Consider the following 22437-nt stretch of genomic DNA (forward strand, 5'->3'; position numbering starts at 1 on the left):
AGTTTTAATAATTAAATTGCTATAAATATGCATAAAGAACAGCACAATGAAAAAAAAGTTGTATAATCTGCATAATGACAAATATGTACTAAACCCAGGTCCCTATTAGCATTTTTGCTATTGCAAAATAAAATGCATTAATAAACTTATCTTTGACTTTCAGTGAACAGAACTTTTATTCTAATTTCATTGGAATGATTGTCTTTTTTTCCTTTCTTTTCAGCCCAGCTGCTACAGCAGTGATATCACTGGCATTTGGACGGTATATCCTGGAGCCTTTCTTTATACAATGTGAAATACCAGATCTTGCTATCAAGTTAGTGACAGCTTTGGGCATCAGTAAGTGGCAATATTGTATACAACATACACAGCATTTGTTCTTGTTTATACCAGGTAGAGAAATGATAAAAAGAAAAGGCAACAAAACAAATAGATGGCTTCCCAATATATAAAGATGTGTTTGAGTTGAGAAATCACTATTTATATTGTTTATAGGAAATCTTATTGTCGGAATACAGCCTTTCCCTTTGCTTGTGTAGTTTTCCTCTGGGTACTCTGGTTTCCTTCCACACTCCAAAATCACTTCCCCAGCACTTCTGCTTTGCAGTGCTGGGGACGTAAATTCAGTCCTAGCTAGGGCACTATTTGCAAGGAGTTTGTATGTTCCCCGTGTCTGTGTGGGTTTCCTCCCACACTCCAGAACATACAGGCAGGTTAATTGGTTTCTTACTAAATTGGCCATAGTGTGCATGAATGTGATTGGGGCCTTTCCTCTGCTGTGGAAATGTGTCAGTGCTATATAAATAACAGGAAATAAATAAGGGCTATTAAAAATTAAAACCAATAAGACGTTACTAAGAATAGGCCATTCTGAAACATACAACTGTATAAAGCCCATTTTTGTATTTTAACTGACACCAAGTTAATCTTTCTACTTTTTAATCTTACTACATGTACTCTGGAAAGACCTACTTGTGAATAAGGAATCAGGGAGTTTAGTGTTTGTCATGGCCTTTATAAATCCAATTATGCACCTCTTTAAAATTCCAGCTTAGATAGCCTTTGTGCATAAAATTCTTCATAACCTTAGCTTAGTTATTCTTTTCTCTTTTTAATAATCATTTGAGTAACAGAGCCCAAAACTGAACTGCATATTTTTTGGGGCCTTACCAGTGCTTTACAAAGGGAATGAATGACCCTCTTTCCTATTTGATCCATACCTTTTTTTTAATACAGAAGAGTTTCTTGCTGATGGCTGGCTTTGCTTGTTAAAACAATGAAGGCTATGTAATAAATGGTCTAAAGGGGGAAGTTTACAAATTTTATATAAGCTTTTATATATATATTATATAATTTTATATAATTATATATTATTTCATGGAAATAATTTAAAAAATAATCAAGTTACTCTTTAATAACCCTTCTCAACAATGAGAAAGACAGATTGCTGAGGGAGGTATTGTGAAGAATAACTTGAGTATTTAGACAATTTCTCTGTAAGTGTACTGTCTAAACCTTGTGCCCTTCATCCTCATATCTGGCCATTTACAAATAACTTGAAGACCAGCATTTATTATTTTATAAAGCAAAACTTTATATGGCACTGTATCTTAACCAGTAGCAATATCTAAATGGACAACATGTAAAGGTCCCCATACACGGGCAGACTATAGCTGCCGATATCAGTCCCTTGGACCGATTCGGCAGCTAATCGGCCCGTGTATGGGGAGAGCAGAGCGGCCTGGCCGACCGATATCTGGCCTGAAATTGGCCAGATCTCGATCGGCCAGGTTAGAAAATCCGGTCGGATCGGGGACCGCATCGGCTCGTTGATGCGGTCCCCGAACCGACTGCCCCATTGCTGCCCACATAATCCGATCGTTTGGCCCCAGGGCCAAACGATCGGATTTTTTTTTTTTTTACCTAAATTCTACCCGATATCGCCCACCCGTAGGTGGGGATATCGGGTGAAGATCCGCTCGCTTGGCGACATCGCCAAGCGAGCGGATCTGCTCGTGTATGGCCACCTTTAGTGACAAATGTATTGTCTTTTTATCTACCACATCCTAAAAGGTGTCCTGGTAGGGTACCAGACTTTTTCTGTTCCCTGATTAGCATACAGTATTTTCAGTTCAGTATACTTGTATACATCGCCGGATTTCATATCTGGGCGCCCCTAGGCCTCCCCCACCCCCCGCCGTGAGCACGCATGCGCGAACAATCCAACCCCAAACCACACTGCCACGAGTGCGCATGCGCGGACATTTAAACTTCCAGACGGAGCAGTGGGGAGAAGTCCCCATTGCTCCCTATTTGAGGTAAGTTTCTAAATTTTGTTGCGGCGGGGCGGCATGCCGCCCCTAAATTTGTGCCGCCCTAGGCCCGGGCCTTTGCGGCCTTGCCACTAATCCGGGCCTGCTTGTATATGAAGAAATAATTGGTAATAAATTAACCACTTAGTACAGGACAATTAAAGGAAGACCAGCATTAGATTTTAAATAAGTATTTTAAAGTTCTTAAATGTTGTGCAATAGTTAAACTAGATAAATATGCTCTTCCATTTTTGGGGGGATTGTTTCTGTCTGAAAATTTGAGTTGTTTTTTATGCAGCAATCCATGGTGATAGCCTCATCCACAACAATCATCACAAACATATACCCTTAAATACTCTTAATTTTTCCTTTATGTTATCTCGATGTTTAGGCTAAGAATACTTAAAGATGTGTCTCTGCTATAATGACTAAAATGGCATGACGCTGCTATGTTTAATGTATTCATATCATGGTATTATAACATTATAGCAAGACTGAGGGTGGGGATAAGGAAGCAGGTGCCCTGCTACCAGCAGACAGTAAGCACAAAGGCAAATCAATATATGGTAATCTCTTAATATTTATATTACACAGAAATGAAGTTATAGTAGCTCTTTAATTTACTGAAAGCTTTACAATCTGTAATTTGTGTTATCATGCTTTATTTTTGTGAATAAATACAACAACAAGTCTAATGCAGTTATAATAAAATAGGTAATTCTGTTTTTTGATGCGATTGGCAAATAGAGCACATTCTGTCTTTATATATTCAGATTTGTAAGAGTAGTAGTTACTGTCTTTAGCCTCTAGGTGGTCCTTAAGAGCTTTAAAGGAGAAGGAAAGGCTAATAAAGAGTTAATCTCAAGCTGCAGGCATACCTTCAGTTCTCTCAATAGTGCCCTTAAGTCTCCCCATATTTCACCTGTTCAGATGATCAGAAGCCAAACAGGAAGAAAAACCGCTGAGCTGTGTAAAGAAAGTTCCCATAATGCCTCACTCCTGCACCAAGACCGAGACCAAGTGTCCATGCTCAGTTTGTAAGACTATGAGGAAGCTGCCTGCTGATTGGCTCAGATCCTAAGGGGGGGGAGTTCTTAGCATTCTTGAGGGAGGGGGGAACAGGAGAGAGGAGAGAGCAGAGAGCTGTGTGTCACTGGCACAGGAATTACAGACACAAGAAATCTTTTGACAGAGAACTCAGTGCAGTGTCTCTGTGAGTGCTTATGGCTGTATTTACATAGACCTTTCTGATAAAGCTTACTTAGTTTTTACCTTTCTTTCTCCTTTAATGGCTCTTTAAAAAAAAACTCACTAACTACTGGAATTCATGTTACTCTGCACTTATCATTACTATACTTACCAACAGGAATTTTGCAGCCACACTGGTTACCCTCACCATATGTCTCGCTTCCTCTCCCTCTTAGAATGTAAGCTCTTGCAAGCAGGGTCCTCCTTCTGTTGTCTCCTAAAAATTTCCAGTGATAACTGTAAATCAATATTGGAGAAATATTTGTGTGTATATGTAAACCATTCAGTCTTGTATTTGCATCCCTGTACAGGTATGGGATCCCTTATCCGGAAACCCATTATCCAGAAAGTTCTTAATTATGGAAAGGCCATCTCCCATAGACTCCATTATAAGCAAATAATTCTAATTTTTAGAAATGATTTCCTTTTTCTCTGTAATTATAAAAGAGTACCTTTTACATGATCCCAACTAAGATATAATTAATCCTTATTGGAATTAAAACAAGCCTATTGGGTTTATTCAATGTTTAATTTTTTTTTAGCAGACTTAAATTATGGAGATCCAAATTACAGAAAGATCCCTTATCCTGAAAACCCCAGGTCCCAAGCATTCTGGATAACAGGTCCCATACCTGTACTCTGTAAAGGCACATGGAAAACGAAGGTGCTATATAAATAAAAATATTAATATAAGCCATAACAGCTGAAAGCAAGTCTGAGCAAGGCAGATTTGCCTATTACTTTAGACACGGCTTATGAGAAATCAAATCAGAACAAATAACTGTGTTCAATTTTTTTTTTTTTAAAGAAACTTCTGCAGCTGCCAGGTGTATGGTTTGTTTATGCCGATATGTTGACTATGCAAACCAGAAAAGCACAGTAAAAACCAGGTGTACATACATATATTTGTCATCAAACTCAGCTCTCAAAACTCAATTTCAGCCCCTAATGTCCTATGCCGTAAAAACAGCTTTCTGAGATTTCAGCACTTTCTATACTTCTCTGGGAGAAGGCTGCAGTTTAATTCTGTTCCAATGTTTCAAGCCTCAAAGTACGTGAGAATAAAAACTAAAGTAATGCTTCTGAGGAATGTAACTTGTAGATTGGAAGTTATACCCGGACTCGATGTGAAAACTGCATCATATCTAAATAACAGCTTTGCTCACTGTTCAAACTGAGGACTGGGAAATGTGTAGTTCAGAAGAGATGAAGGTTGCTTTTACTGTGGGGCAGTGTGTGTTAAAAGAGGTAAACAGAGTTAATAAAAGGGTTGTTCTCACAGTTAGGCTGATGTCGCATGGAGAGATCTAGTTGCCCGCGGTAGATCTCTGTTGTTTCGCGCAACTTCGGAAAGCCAAAACAAGAGTCAGTTGCCTTTTTTCTCTGTTTTTTTCTTGCGCCAAATGCATTGGTGTAAGTGGCTGTTTTTCTTATTCCTAGAACCAAACACCAATGGCAGTGTTTTATCTTGTATTAAATGCAAAATAAACAGTGGCTGTTTTTTTTCTTCTCAACAAATGCATTGGACTCAATGGCCGTCCTTTTTTCTTTGCATTATTTTCTCCATTTAATCTCCATTTTTGTTTTCTGGTGAAAAAACATGAATAGCAAAATTCTAGTGCAGATTTGTGAAAATTTTACTCAATCTTGAAACTGAATTTCACTGCAAATCTTTATCAGGCCAAAAAAAGTGCTCATCCCTACTCACAATCAAATTTTGCAATGTAAAAATGTTTATTAGACAGTTTATGACATTAGAGACTTTTTTTGTGCAAAATAGCGGCTATGTATTTTCTTTTTGCTACATACGCTGCACACTGAGCACACATTGTTTTTTTACAAAACATAAATTACCAATTTAGCAAAGGATCAATTATATGCAGGGAATAAAAATGGTCTCCATTGTGCATAATTTTTCCGTTAATGCAATTTGATACATTCCCTTTATAGAGAGGAGGTGATTTCTTAAATAACCTTCTTTTTAAAGAACTCAATCCTCCATTTGTAATAAAAGGCACTAAGTTTGCCCAGGTGCATTAAGTCATAGCAACCAATGCAGGTGACCAGTAAATGCTTCATGCTGATAGGAACCCAACTGGACATGCAGCATATGCACAGCAAGTCTGCACCAATCATTAGCTAGGTTTTATTAACCCAGTGCATTTCAAATGAAGAGGCGATGTGTTTGTATGTAACTGGCATATTTATACTAATATTCAGTGGCGTAACTTGGTCACACCGGGCCCCCCAGCAGAAAAACCTTCTGAGGGGGCTTAGTGCGACCAGTTCCGCCTCTCCTGCCCCCCTTCCCTACCGTACTGCACCCTCTCATGCTGCCCCTCTTGTGCTGCTATATTTAAAGATAGGATAGGAACCAGGGATGGGGGCTACGGTACAGCAGACCCCGCAGTACGGGCCCTTTAATTGCCTGGACTCCCTGTGGGGTCTGCTGTATACATAGTTACACCACTTCTAATATTAGTAAATTAGCTCTATTGTATACCATACTGCACTCAGTCCTACTTTTGCATATTCCTCTAAATGATTGCGCAATATTTCCTTTGTGTCAGACGACTTCTTAATTAGATATGTCTTACATATGACATAAGCTGTGGCCTCTAGTTAGGTTTAAAATAACCTCGACAACAACTGTAGTTTTAGAGTCTTTGCATTAAGAACCCTAGTGAATTCGCAAGATATTTGTCATGCAAGCAGTGGCATAAATGCTAATTATGTCATCATGTTAAAACAAAGGGTCAGAGAGCATTATGCATGAATACCTGACTGCATATTAAATAAATATTATTAAGAGATGTGAATATTTTATCTCCATGTTATTCTAGATTGACAATTAATTAACTGGAAAACTAAAGTCTATTTCCCTTAAGAATCGTATGCCCAAATGTAGCAAATTATTTTTTTTTCCATAATGATTTTTTTTTCACAATTTTCCTTTTTCCGATTCTAAATAATATAATATCTAAATTAGCTGACTGACCACCTGTTACAAGAAAAAATTTTACGAACGCAGGGGCATTAGTAATTAAATGGTGGCTGAAATGCCAGATTGAGTTTTAGAGGTTAATTAATTTTTTCATACTTCTTCTTAAAAAAAAAGAGAGAGAAAATTGGAATGAAGCAGATGTTGTGAAACATCAAGGTCACTGGGATCACAGGAGTGTGAGAAAGCAGCTCCTCCGGCGTAGCTTTACTGCTTGTAAATTCATGACAGAGGGTGACCACATTTGATAGATCTCATAGCAATAATCCAAGGCTGGTGGTGGTAATTAATGAGAAATGAAATGCCAGGGAGGGTGGAGATGCCAAGCAGTGCATCCTTGTGGCAACTGAGAGGAAATGACTCGGACTTAGTGTTATTATAGCAGCGTCATGACTTCCTCTTTCATAGAAATATTTCATCACTATGTGTCTCGTCAGCTAAGGAATCTATGACACAATTTAAGCTGTAAATTCTTTATACGGAGCCTTATGGGAAACAGACTAATGTTACCTCTGTTTTCATCTGTAATCCTGCAATACTCCTTGAGGGTATTTTCACAGCAGCGTTTTAAAGAACAGGCAATTATTCGAACTCTTTGTAAGCAGCAACGGTAAACGGTATCGGTAAAAGCAGCCAGGAACCAAGAGGGACCATACCTGTCTTTATAAATGCTGGATTACAGAAAATGATCCTTTTTTGTTATGCTATAAATTTTGCTTGCCTGACACTTCAAACTTCCAAATCACAGATTTGCTGAAATCTGAAAAGGAGTGTGAAGACATTGCTTTTTTATTATTAATACCATGTCTTTGAACTAAAGTTATTAAATCTCATATCAGAATGGCTAGAAAAAATATCTACAGCTCCTTGACCTTATAACATCCCATGAGTTCGATCTTAGAATGCTGAGTTGGCAGCAAAATAGCGAAGGATATAAACAGAATAGAAAAAGAAGGGAAAAGGGAATAAGAAAATGAACCCACATTAACTACAACAGACCTTGTAATGTAGAAAAGGCAAAAAGAGATTCAAAAGGTCACCAGCATATTCAAGCTATATAAGAGTAAAGCACACTAGCACTATTTATAAAGGAATCTGTTATTTATGCTTGTTAAAATGAATTTTTTTTTATATGTCCTAAATATGATAAAAAAAGCACAATGAAATATCTGTACTGTTATAGCACACAGTTGTTTTGCTATCAGCATAGGATTTATCACTTGATTCCAAATTTATTTAATTATTGATGTTTGGGAACTTGAATTGTGTGTAAACCTATGCAAATCTGCATTATTGTTCACATCATCCTTGTATTTATATATAGACATATTTTTCACCATATAGTGCCTGCCCCTGTGCAGCTTGGAATATCATTTACAAGCAGGAAGACAGTGTGCAAAGTTAAAACAAAACAACAGGCTCAGTCCACCATTTTTTTGCATTTTCCACCTTGACTAAATGAGTTTGTGCAGATTTTGCTGTATGTGGTCTAAAAAATGTATATATACTTTATGTTTCTATAAAGATATATTTGGAAGTTAAAATAGCATTGAAATACATTCTTTACTGCCTGCTGCCTGCTCTATAGACCGGTAAGGACAGTGCCATCTTGCAGGCTGCACCTCCTAATGATGCAAAGTCTAAAGGTGGCCATACACGCACCGAAACCTCGTTTCGTACGATAATCAGTGCGTGTATGGCATGTCGGCGAGTCGACCGATATCGCAGGAAGCTGCTGATATCGGACGACTCGCCGATCGGACCAGTTTGAAAATTTTGATCGGGCGCCATAGAAGGCGCCTGACCAAAAATCTCCCTTCAGAGCTGAATCGGCAGAAGGAGGTAGAAATCCTATTGTTTCTACCTCCTTACCTGCCGATTCAGCCCTGAATGGTGTGTGGCGGATCTTACGATGTTTCGTGCGACCGATGGTCGTACGAAACATCGTCAGATCGCCACGTGTATGGCCACCTTAAGGCAGTGTGCAAAAAATGGCTGCTTGCATCCTTTTTTGCACATTTCACAATGTCTTAAGCTTCACAAATGATCCCTATGGTGTTTTTTAATGCTGCGACGGTCTCAGGGGGGATCATTTATAAACTTTGCCCAGGGCACATTAATTCGCATATGGTTGCTTTGCACATCTTCTTCCCTAAACATTTCAATAATGTACTGTTGTGCCCTTCTTTCCTTATTATGAAAATAGCAGTTAGTAAATATATTCACAATATATCCACCAAAGTTGTGGAAACAGAGGGTGCACATAAATATTCCCAATTTGCGATTATGCCATATTTAAAAACAAATTAAGGACAATCACAGGAAAACAACTATGTTTGCATATTAGATACACTAGTCTTGCCCAGCTTTATAAGTATAAACATGTGCAGGACAAATATGTTCACTGCACAAAATATTCAGTAGTTCGGTAGGAGTTTTATGAATGAGCATAGAGAGAGCATAACGCCCTTAATCTCCTGTCACAGCTGGAAGCTGAAAGGTGCGGAATAAGCCCTTAGTCTGTTGGTATATAATTTTTTTTTATAATATCAGGTCAAGGTGTGTGGTCTAATGACTAGTGATTTGGTCTAATGAAACTTGGGTGTGGTTAGATCATTCACACATTTTTTTTTATTGCCAGTGTAACTATGTATCATATGCATACCCCTGTATGAAGCACAATTAAAGGCCCAATAATATTTTTTCCTGCTAAATGAAAAATATTTGCATGGTTCCTGCACAGGCTATGAACACATTGCACGCTAATATATACAAATTCAGCCTGTGATCACTGCATCAGTACCATACTATTGTGTGTCTCCATTTAACTGTTTACAGGATGCAGCTAGTTGTAGCTCAACCACTGACAGAAGGATGCTAATTGTTCTAATAACCTATACATATACGTAACGGTCATCAATCATATAGATATGTGAGCTAGAACTCCTGGAATGCTCTGCAACACAATGACATTGAGCCATGGCCATTCTCTTTACACCACTTTTGTACAAAGTTTAATTTGGTTCAGTGTGTTTTGTTGTACAATCTACTTGTTTTTCTATGCATGTTAAAAACATACTGCTTGTACAATAATTTCATTATAAAGAAACCTAATCATCTTTTTTTCATTTTAGCTATAGTTATGGTCTTGAACAGTGTGAGTGTCAGCTGGAGCGCTCGGATACAGATTTTCTTGACCTTTTGCAAGCTTATAGCAATTCTGATAATTATAGTCCCTGGAGTTCTACAGCTAATTAAAGGTATGAACTAACATTTAGTTACAGTCATAGACATTAACTTCCATTATCATATGCTTCTGTGAGTCATCATCCTTTTGTTTCAATTTAACTTTTTACCATGTCACAATACACAAGTATAAAATAATATAAGATAAAGTATAGCGCATTTGGAGAACATTGTTAATGCCTGTGGAGACTCTGTGAAATATTACAATCAGTGATCAAAGAGTTTGTTTGTAGTGCTTTTTTCCAGCTTCACTGGATATAAACAGATGTGAATCATTATACTTCACAGTAGGTGGATTGAAGCAAATTGAAGTAAAAACAAAAACAACAGTCTCCATTTCATGTAAAGAAGAGTTTTTGTTGCACCGAAGAAATTTAGAGAAATTTAGGTGCACCAAAATGCACTGAGAAATTTAGGGGCACCAAAATGCACTGAGAAATTTAGGGCAAATTTATCAAAGTGTGATATAAAAGCTCATGATAGAAAAACATACCCTCTTTCTATTTATCAATAGGTAAAAGCTAGAGTTTACCATTTTATACATATGCTTCTAATCCCATAGGAATTAAAAGAAAGTGCCTGATTTTTTTTGTATGGAGCTACTGCCCCACAGTCTTAAGGCTATGATAATCCAGTCAAAATGCCCCTAACTGCAGCAGACTGCATTTAGCAGACGTTGTCATCAGTGGGGACAGTGTGAGTTGGCCCATAGTAGCAATTGTTTCCCTAAAACATACACTATAGAGCTGGGAAACCATAATAGCTCCCATTAATGTGTAAGGAGTAGCAGATGTTTTGATACCTTCTAGTAGTAATCAAACTTTTTACCGTAAAGGAACAGTAACACCAAAAAATTAAAGAGTTTTAAAGTAAAAGAAATATAATGTACTGTTGCCCTGCATTGGTAAAAGTTGTGTGTTTGCTACAGTAACACTACTATAATTTATATAATAAGCTGCTGTGTAGCCCTGGGGGCAGCCATTCAAGCTGGAAAAAAGGAGAAAAGGCACAGGTTACATAGCAGATAATGGATAAGCTCTGTAGAATACAATAGTGTTTTATCTGTTATCTGCTAAGTGCCAGTACCTTTTCTCCTTTGAATGGCTGCCCCCATGGCTACACAGCTGCATTCTTTATATAAACCATAGTAGTGTTTCTAAGGCAAACACCCCAGTTGTACCAGTGCAGGGCAGCAGTACATTATATTGGAATTTCTTTTATACACTTGAATTTTTTGGTGTTACTGTTCCTTTAACAGTTAAATTAAAAAAAAGACAGTATATGGCATCTTCGTAGAATTCGTAGATTGCCAGTCCAGGTCTGGGCTGACCATCCAGACCTTTGCTTCTATTTTCTAACTTGTAGTCAACTGATCTAACCAAATCAGGTATTGGTTGCCATGGTAACTTAATCAATGCAGTAGTTAATGAGTGCCAGTATGTCTTTGTCCATGTTTAGAGAAAAACCCCTTTACCATACTATATCTGATTAACAATTACAAACCTTGCATCAAGATACTGTATCTAATCAGTGTTATCAGGTATCTTGCTGCTCTGATCTATTTCAGATAAGAGAGGAACACAAAACCAACTGGTTTGCTACACTGATTTATTGATTGATTGGCAAGTACATTTAGTGCAGGTGTTGCTTAAGATAGATGTTTCTTTTTCCCTGAAAATGTTAACACTTTATGACTTCCTTTTCGTTATATATTCTTTATATAAGGGTTTTTTCAGAGTTTTATCAGAAGCAAGATCAACACTTCTTTTCATGGTCTTTGACAGCTACATCTTAAATCTTGACTCATGCCATACTTTATAAAATAAGTGGTTCTGTGTAAACAAGACCAACTGACATGATGTATTAAATCATATCAAAACAAACCAAGTCTGAAATCTGCATTGCAGGAGAGACACAGAACTTCAAAGATGCCTTTATTGGAAAAGACGTCAGTGTTATGGGGTTACCCTTGGCATTCTATTCTGGAATGTATGCATATGCTGGATGGTAAGTAAATTTGCTTATGTTTAACAACATTTGCAACATTCACGTGAGAAAACAAACTAAATCTCTTTACAGAAATATATATTTAGTGGTCCTTGACATTTGATTATCACTTCATACAGTATGTGCCATAGTCCTTACCAATGTGTCCCTACATCTGTAACTGCAATTTGAATTTCTATCCACATGGTTAAGGGACATTTAGTACACATTAAATATTAGAAAACTGTACATTTTGCATATCATATCATCTCTATGACAGATATAAAAGGGAGAAGCTTTTCATGGATGTGCCGCATACTTTCTTAGGAAAGGAAAGACCATAGTTCTTGCATAGTTTCCTTAGTTAACTGAAAGCTGTATAACCAAGTTTCATTTATAAGGTAGTAATTTTATGATCTTAAATGGCACCAAGACTCTGACTCCTACATCTCTCCCCTACAATCAATCTTAAACTCTGCAGCTAGAATCCTCCTGCTCTCTCTTAAGAGGGAAACTCTTTATCCACTGGTAAAATCCTTGTCATGGTTGCCTGTTAACCAAAGGGTAGCATACAAAATCCTTCCGCTAACATCCAAAGCCCTTAATTCCTCTGATTCTTTAGACTCCTGTACTTTCCTGGACGTCTCCTCTGCTCATCTCAGAGCCACCATTGTTTTACACCACCTATATTCATCTCTTGTCTTAAACATTTCTACCTTGCGGCTCTTACCTCAAAAATTCTATCCCTGGATTCCTCCTTACTCAGTCTTTGTCAAACGAAAGTTAAATCCTACCTTCAAGAGCACTGGAACATATTTTGTCATCTGGTCCAGTCCTGGCATTTAGAGGCCAATGCCCAAGCCTCTGTGCACTCTTTCCCTTCAATTGGTGTACGTATGTTTTCCATTCCTTAGCTTATAAGCTCTATATGGTAGGGACCTATTTCTTACAGTTTCTTTTTACATGGCACTCTGTATGTTTATACTGATTTATTTTGATGTTTGTTACTTTTTTACTATTTATTATTATGCTTGTACTCCCTGTATGTATTTTTCTGCTCTGCAAAAATGAACTGTGTATGAATGCAGCACTTTATAAATACATTTATACATACATACCAATTTACACTAAAACCCCTATCCTCCATTTTATATTCCCACATTAAAAGTTTGCCTGCATTTTACACCATTTTTTTGTAATCTCACCAATTCATAATGCTTTCGACTGGGTGCTTTTCTTGGAGTTGGCACCATGTTTTCCCACAGTTTACACTAAAATTGTGGTCTGGTTTCCCAAAAAAGCCTGTTTGTCCTCTGTGAATGTTAATTTTTAGACAGATTAAGCTGTTTAGAAAAACAGGCACATTTTACTTATATAAGTTATAAATGTTTTAAAAGTCTTAGCTTCCAACCATATTTTGCCTGACGCAAGCAGTTACTGTTATTTTCCGCTTTGCACTTCCTAGATATCAGTGAATTTCTCTAATTCCCCCTCCCTCCTCAATGTCTATAACTGTGTATTCTGTGAATGTATATGTGTATCAGGTCCCCCATTCTGGCACAGAAACAAGATTTTGGGATGCTGCAAATCAACACATTTATTTTGGCCTTTTTTCAGTATAGGTGTTTTGGAATTGTTCCTTTAATCTTAAACTATTATTTCTTTAGAAGCTACTTAAGTAAAATTTCAATTGTAGCCATTCAGAATAATATATATATAACAGTGAATAAGCCTTTAGTGTTATATTATCCTGACACTTCTAAAATGCTCTTGTGACATAGATTCATTTGTGCTTATCCATCCTGAAAGCAACTTGTATAATATGAGAATTCAAAGTAAAACACACATCCAAGCTTTGCATCTCTATACTATTTAGGATGCAAATCTCTTTAAATTCTCCTCTTTATTCCTCTTGCGTACTCTTTAAATCAAGTGTGCTGCTGACTATTGAACTAGCTATCAAGCTGTCTGCATTCATCTCATGTAATCTATCAGAAGCTTAGTACTCCGTTTCTTAATAACGCAAAAAATGTAATAAATTTGTTTTCAAATTTGATGGATTTGATGCTACATCCAAAGACAGTGCAAGGTTAGCAAACATTAGATAGCTGATGACGAATTAAAAGAAAATGAAGTTTTTATTTAAGCAAATGAACAAACCAAGCTCTTGTTTTCATCACTTGCAATCACACACTGAAATGATCATTTTATTCGGTAGGATGGAAGCAGTGGTCTAGTTTGAAATATGATGCCTAAGTCAATTGATTTTCAGCTTGTAGTGTGCAATAATGAGCAAATTTAGCCTTACCTGAAATTTTCCTTTTTTGTAGTCCAAAAGGCAGCACATAAACTAAGGTTAACATGGTCTGGTACACCCCTGGCAGGACAAAATAAAGGAGTGCCTATTATAAGGACAGCATACACCTTTGCTAAAAATGGAAATAAGAAATTTCATTCTGCCTAAAGTTTTTATTAATTAAAAAACATATTTTTCAATTTCTTTGCTGCCATATAGCACTAATTTAAAAGTTGGGCTATTTTCACTGAACTTTCCCCCCCCAACCCCTTCTATCATAAACAGGCCAGTTTATTCAGAGCTTCCTATCTACCTTTTAATAAGCAAATCCCTCCCTTTATACAGTTCATTATCAGGGACTTTGCATTGGACTGGTAGTTTTTTTTTCAGCTTCTCTGATATTCTGCGGAATCTGGAAGAGCCAGGAAGTACTAAAATTCTTGTTTCATGCCAGGAAAAACAGAACCATAGATATTTCATAATTAAAACAATAGGCAAAAAATATGCTCAGCACAAACCTATTCATTGCGCTCATGTTGAAAAGCAAATAACAACAAGACACCACCACCCCCCAGTGTTGGTTTTCAAGCTGACCAATATGGAGATCACACTGATAATGCCTAGAAATTTTGTGCCTGTTTCTCTAAATAAATCCATCAATGGCAAATGCAGAATTTTGCCGTAGAACCATGTCTGGTGAAAAATTTCTCCCCTCAATGCTGTTACTATTTTGCAGATTTTTAAAGATTTTTCAAATCTTATAGCTCTCAATGTAAACAGAAGGCATCTATGCACACCTGGATTGTGCAATTTTTTCTTAATGTATATATGTTATATTGTTTATGAAGCGCTACAGGGATACACAGCGTTGTACAATCTTATACGGTATGAAGGCTGTCTATCGACCTGCCAGAGACTTAAGTTCTCTGACTCGTATAGCTGATGTAATGGCACCTAAAAAGGCAGTTTTTCATGATAAATGTTTAAATGGAATCAGTGGCAAAGGCTCACAAAGAGTAGCTATTATGATATTCAAATCCTAAAGAGAAAGGAGCAATATCCCTGGTCTCAGGGTGACTCTGATGAACACCTAATTAGAGGGTTGGCAGCTACATCCTTGTGAAAAGTTAAAGGCAAAGCAGGACTGTGAACCTTAAGGCAGTTTGGTCTAAATGTGGACATTTAGGGACTGTTAGGTCTTGAAGAAAATCAACATCTTAAATGTCAAGGATTTCCTGGAACATTGTAGAGTCTGGACTACTACACTAGACAGACTTTATTTTTAGCAAGCAATCCCTGTCAAGTTTCCAGCTTTCTGATTCAGCTTCCTGAACTACATTTTGGTCAGATTAATCAGATTCCAATACCTTCGGTCCACAATGAAGCAACCATAATCACTGCTGCTTCATCTTTCCTTAAGATCAAGGATATTCATGGACATAAGCTAGACTGTAGTTCCAGGGAATTGCCATGGCATCCAGATTTGCATTATTGCCCTGCCTTCTTCAACAACAAAACATCTGAACTTTCATGTTCTACTGGGAAGTATTTGAAGTAGTCCCCATTAATCCACCAATTGATTGTGGGTATAATTCCCTTTCTCCTTGATATAAGGAATGTCAGCTTAAGGCAACCGCCAAAGAATTGTTTACACCTTTAATAGGAACTGCTCTGAAAAGAAGAAGAATGTGCTGTGCCCAGAACATGATCTTTTAGCATACCTTCATCGATGCCCTTTAAGCTGAAGTGATCCCAAAGAAAATGACTTTAATGTGCAGATGATGGAGAGAAGAGTTAAGAAACAAAGTCATCCTGAAAAACTTCCTGCTAGCTGGCAACATGCAAATATATGTCTTTTAGGTTTAAGGTCTTCATAAAGATCTCTATCAAGTTATCCAGTGCCTCAGAACAACATTAATAATAAAAACCAAAATATAAATTCATAGTGGTCCTGCCTTGCCTTGCTTTTATCTTTCCCATTTCCTTTACATGGAGAATTTATGCGGTTTATATATTATTTATCACAACATGTTTTAGACTTCCATTGCCACTCCCAAGACTTCACTGACAGTGATATCTTTCTAGCATCATAGCAAGATGCAATATTCAAGACGACCCATTCCCTTTTTGATGTATCAATTGAAATGTCATGTAAAATGCATCCTGATAAATGGTGCTTAGTGATGTCATCAGTTATAATTGTGACCCATTTATATTGGTTAATATAATATAAATTCTGTTTGTCTGCAGTGTTGTGCCTCTTCCTAATATACAGGATTGCTACATTACGGTTATACTGGTGTACTGTTACTATAAATCAGCAAATAAATGTGTTTTTTTTTTTTTACTAAAATCTACTCACAGCAGTTCATAAAATGAAATTTTACCACCGTTTCACAATAGTTCCTGAGTTGGAATTTCTGAACCTAATAAGCCAGAAACATCATTTTTTGTGTTGATGGGTACAGCAACTTAGGCATTGGACACAAACACTGTATCATATAAAAATCATTGTAAACACATTGTTTACTTATTATAGTTATTGTTCCTAGTGACAGTGATGGGTTTTTTTTACACTCGCTTACAGGTTTTACCTCAACTTTGTGACTGAAGAAGTCGAAAACCCAGAAAAGTAAGTAAATATATTCTGATGATACTTGGTGACTGTCTCTTCTGATTTTACGAGGGCATGTAAACGAAGTATAATACTTTACACAGAACTGACAATTTTAAAGGGGTACCATTGCTATATATTATGATGTGTTCTAGTAGTGTATTGTAAATTGCGGAGTCATGCCAGAATCAGCAAGTTAGAGAAGGTAGAATCTGTCAAAATATTAGGTTGTATAATTCACTAAAAAATCATTACATTCATACATTTTAATTTATAAATAAGTTTTAGAAAACCCTTATTAAAAGTAACTGTAAAAAAAAAAAGATTTATTAAACATTCACTACTCTTTTGTGGGTTTATTTTATAGTAATGACACCACTTTTGGATATTCTGGTAGCTACTCTTTGGTGGGTTCTTTTATAATAATCACACCACTTTTGGAATTTTGGTAGCTACTCTTTTGTGGGTTTGTTGGTGTTTTTGTTTATAATAATGACACCACTTTTGGATATTCTGGTACCTACTCTTTGGTGGGTTCTTTTATAATAACGACACCACTTTTGGATATTCTGGTACCTACTCTTTGGTGGGTTCTTTTATAATAACGACACCACTTTTGGATATTCTGGTAGCTGTTTGAAAACATTTCTCATTTATTCATTCCTTTTTTGGATGAATCCATTAATCAGACAAAGGTCAAACACAGAAGTCAGCAGAAGCACACAAGTCACCACCACCAGCAAGGCTCATAACCAAGCAATGACTGCTTTCTTCAGCGTCCTTTTAAACCCTAGTTTTGGTGCCAAAATGTGCACAGTGGCGTGTGCATGCTGCCATGAGCAACGTTGTGCATGTGGGCATATACCATCTGGAAAGGACCATATTGGGCTGAATACCAAATAAACAGATCAGTTGCTATTGGGCCACTACCTGGTGTGCATGGCTAGCTTTACTTGCTGCTCTTGAATGTACTTGACATGTCAGAAGGAAGTTAAAATGCCAAGATGGTTAATTAAGAAATATGAAATTAAAAACTGTAATTACATGTGTATGTTTGTGTGTGTCTGTGTATGTCCATAAACAAAGTTTTGCAAATAGTAAACATTATTTTACTGCACATTCAGTAAACTCTAAAAAGTGTAAAAGTAATTTTCTGAGCATATGCGCCCAGTGCTAACATTATCTCTCTTGCTGATCACAATGCAAGTTCCAGAGCATTGTTTCTACACTCCAACCACCTGCACATAATAATGAAAATGAGAACAAATAATCATAATGAAGCTTGATAAATATCTTTATCAAGCATATCGTCTTTTGTACAAGAAAATTAAGGTCTATGCCTTCTCTTTGCTCACCAGCCCATACAGAACATGTTTATTTAATTTTTCCCAGAGAGTGTGATTGTTCACTAATCACTGAATTGTTTGCAGGAGTTTTAACTTTGTTGCTATTGTAGTTTTTACATTAATTGCTTAAATGCACAGATGCTATTATTGTGCTTCTTCCAGCTGCTGCCACTTGGAGCAATCTGCCTGTATTATTGTCAAGCTCTTTGGCAGTATTTTTCTTCCTGAAGAAGACATTTAACTGTAACACCATAACCGAAATTATTCATTTTCCCTGACATACAAGTTTTTCCTCGCTGTATTTGTGAAAGTATTTACTTGGTGCAGTGAATAGTTGGGCTCAATTTGGGCTCAATTACTGAAGAGCAGTTTGCAAAGGGCAATTTTGGACACAAATCACTATGTTGTTTATTCACTGCAGCATTGTAATAATTCCAAAGTCACTGTGTCCACCATGGAGAGCTGTGTTTGACATGATTGTGTTTGATGTGTTAAAACACGTGCAGTTTTACTTGTCTTATAATGTAAATTGGTCCAGTTGAAACCCAATTCGTTAATCACTTTTTCGTTGTGCACTTTGAAACAGTGCCATGGGAACCATGGAGCTACTGTTACTTTTAAGAATTGTGTCAATTCAGGTAACAACTGCACAAACATTGTGCACCTGTACTTGCGCTTAGTAATGAGCCATAGTAGGTTTTCTGGATAGGATTGCTTACCCAGTAAACATTATTTGTACATATTTTTCCATCCAAATATGAAATGAAATGGAACTGTATCTTACATCAGCCTCTGTGGCTGATGTAAAAGTTTAAGAAATTGGCTATCTCAGCCTGGTAATCAGTGAAAAACCTTGTATTTACATTGTCCATTGCATACAGGTGGAAAGGGCCTACAATGGTGGACCATTGTAGGTAGGGTTCATTTATAAACACTTGGCAAATTTGCACCTGGGCAGTAACCCATGGCAACCTTGCCTACAGCTGTCTGAATAAAGCTAATCACTGATTGGTTGCTTACCTACAGAGTTTTTAGATAAGTAGTAGAATTATTTAGCATGGTAAAGGTGGCCATACATTGGCCAATTTGAGTCCTTTAGACTGATTGCTCAGCTTATCTGCTAGTGTATGGGGCCCCATGGTTGATATCTGGTGGAAAATTGGCCGATCGGGAAAGTTTGATTTTCTTATCGAATCAGGAACCAGCTCATTGATGTGGTCCTCAGTCCGACGGTGCCTATGCCTGCCCTTGTAATTCAATCATATGGCCATAGTGCCAAACTATTGAATTAGCCTGATATCGCATATAGGGAAAAGATCTGCTCGTCTGGCGATCTCAACATGTATGGCCACCTTAACTGAGACAAGAAAGCTTTAAAAGGCAAATGAAAACTCCACAAAATTTTAAAATGTTAAATTAATCAGGGCCAGAACTAGGGGTAGGCAGAAGAGGCACCTGTCTAGGGCCCAACAGTGAGGGGGCGCTAGGCAGGTACCTCTGTTGCCGGATCTCTTACGCCAGTGCTGTCCAACTTCTGTTGTACCGAGGGCCGGAGTTTTTCCGAACTACGTGGTGGAGGGCCGATAATGGAAGCCAGTTTTGACCACTCCCCTTTTTGAAACCGCACCCACTTGAAACCACACCCATGTTATCACATGACCATACCCATATTAATGGTTGTAGTACAGCAAAAACCTTCCATACTCTGCCTGCCCTACCCTGCCTGTGTGTGCCATACTCTGCCTTCCCTACCCTGCCTGTGTGTGCCAAACTCTGCCTTCCCTACCCTGCCTGTGTGTGCCAAACTCTGCCTTCCCTACCCTGCCTGTGTGTGCCATACTCTGCCTTCCCTACCCTGCCTGTGTGTGCCAAACTCTGTCTTCCCTACCCTGCCTGTGTGTGCCAAAATCTGCCTTCCCTACCCTGCCTGTGTGTGCCATACTCTGCCTTCCCTACCCTGCCTGAGTGTGCCATACTGTGCCTTCCCTACCCTGCCTGTGTGTGCCATACTCTGCCTTCCCTACCCTTCCTGTGTGCCATACTTTCACTGTGTGTGCCATTCTTGGCTGGTTTGTGCCATACTTGGACTGTGTGTGCCATACTCTGCCTTCCCTACCCTTCCTGTGTGCCATACTTTCACTGTGTTTGCCATTCTTGGCTGGTTTGTGCCATACTTGGACTGTGTGTCCCATACTCTGCCTGTGTGTGCCATACTCTGCCTTCCCTACCCTTCCTGTGTGCCATACTTTCACTGTGTTTGCCATTCTTGGCTGGTTTGTGCCATACTTGGACTGTGTGTCCCATACTCTGCCTGTGTGTGCCATACTCTGCCTTCCCTACCCTGCCTGTGTGTGCCATACTGGCACACACAGGCAGCCTACAGTGACACAATGCTGGCACTGCTCCTACTGTCTGCACAATAACTATATATTAAAAAACTTTTTAATTGCAGTACCACTTCAGTATATGTCCTTTTTGTAGTGTGTAGGGATTATTTGTGGGTTTCTACTGCTCTTGAGGTGTGAACAGGGGAACAATGTGGGTGATTACAGCCTGAGCCTGAGGTGTGAACACTGCAGGGGGTGAACAATGCATAGATTAAAAGGTGTGAACAGTACAGGGGATTACATATTTAAACAATACAGGGGGATTACAGCCTGAATCTGAGGTGAGAACCATGCAGGGGGGGCAGTTAATCTCAGTACTGATACCATTTAAAGCTTACACAAGAGTAAGCCATCAAAGCAGCCAGACAGGTGGGGGGCCACACAGAGGGGGGTCGCGGGCCGCATGCGGCCCGCGGGCCGCCAGTTGGACAGCACTGTCTTACGCCAACAGCGGATTTCCCGGCACTCCCCACCTGCATTGGGTCACCAAGGGTAACAGGCCGACTTGGTCCGCCTCTGATATTAATGCTTAACCACCTACAATAATGGATTTGTGTGTCCATTCATTCCTCATAGTTTTTGTTCAAGTCCATAAATAAACTCTAAGGATTTCTGTAAGAAAAAGATATTTATGCCTAAATCAGAGAATTAAAATGTATGGCATTGATTTAGCTCTTTTCTTTTTAAACCATTGGCCATGATAAGTTTTCTCATGCAAAGTCCCCAAGTTAAAAGAAAGTCAAGCTGATTAGTGGCATGCATGTTTAGATATGCACCATAATTCATTTATATATAAGCCATTAACAATCTGGCCATCTGACCAGTGGTGGATGTTATGGCATTAAGATGTCCAGTGTAAGTGTAGTTTCACATAGTCCTAGTGATCCTGTTTCCACCGGTGCTGCCCCCTCAGAAAACCATAAATTAGCCACTACCTAAACAAATATATTTTCTGGTGGGTGAATCCCCTGAACAATTTTTACAGTTCTCTGTGAAAATATTGTTTTCCTGTTTATCAGTATAGTATTGAATAATATGAGTAACAGACATGCATTCCCACAGGATCAATTTGAATAACACTGACTGAGAATGATTTGTTCTGAAATGGTAGTAAGTTATTTTGGGCAAACCCTCTTTACCTTTTTTATTGGTGAATGGATGCTTTGTACATAAATCTGTTTAATATATATACCCATTATTGTACAGTGCTGCAGAACATGTTGGCACTTTGTAAATACTTGATAATATTATTGATCTAATTCAACCATGATTTTCTTAATAGATCCAAATATTTTTATAAATAGGTCAGAACTGGTCAATGCATAACCCCTAAATCATACAGCCCTACAGCTTTTCATATGAGGTCTAGCTAATGACATTATTATTTTTTAGCTGTTCTATATCTCTCTCATATTCTTCATGATATGAATTTGCATTCATATTTTACAAATATATTCTATACACAGTACTCTTTAAAGGCTTTGTTCTTATTAACATTTTCTCCACCCGTCAGGTTTTTGAAAAGAACAAATAATCCTTTGTTTGGGTAATTCACATACCTAGTTCACAGTGAAAAGGGTTTGTCGCTCTAAATTGTTCTTCTGTTCTCCCACTAAACATTAATTTCCAATTTTGCTTTTGTTCCTACAATAGCAACAACCCTTAATGATGTGACAGTGACCATTTAAATGACATACTAGTATTAAAAAATACAATAGCACTAAAAAAAAAGATCAATCTAAAATCTATCTCATATATAGTCATCCACTGAAAAATGAATGCTCTGAGATACCTTTCAACTGGGCTTATGTGTTCATTAATAAAAATAACAATGCTATAGAATGTATGAATTATGAAATACAGACACTGCCAAGAGGCATGCACTTCCTTGCTCATTATTAACAGCCACTATCATGAACTGGAGATAGCAGTTGCAAATCAATTTTTTCTATTGAATTGCATTTTGTGAGATCATCAGTGAGCACAGTTGCGCAACAAAAT

General features: G+C 37.8%; 1 protein-coding gene across 2 annotated transcripts in view; it reads left to right on the plus strand.

Moving 5' to 3' along the window:
• slc7a11 (solute carrier family 7 member 11) overlaps positions 1–22437 on the plus strand; it is a 93713-nt gene that overhangs the window by 14520 nt on the left and 56756 nt on the right. For both annotated transcript variants that reach the window (XR_001924989.2, XM_002932048.5), the window contains exons 3-6: positions 224–339; positions 9696–9821; positions 11715–11814; positions 16677–16721. Coding sequence is in view for 1 of the 2 variants with exons in the window: in XM_002932048.5 (XP_002932094.2) it covers positions 224–339; positions 9696–9821; positions 11715–11814; positions 16677–16721 (387 nt within the window). In the remaining variant the exon portion in view is untranslated. The remainder of the gene's footprint in view (positions 1–223; positions 340–9695; positions 9822–11714; positions 11815–16676; positions 16722–22437) is intronic.

This window comes from Xenopus tropicalis, chromosome 1 (assembly GCF_000004195.4).
Source record: "Xenopus tropicalis strain Nigerian chromosome 1, UCB_Xtro_10.0, whole genome shotgun sequence".
NCBI lineage: Eukaryota > Metazoa > Chordata > Amphibia > Anura > Pipidae > Xenopus > Xenopus tropicalis.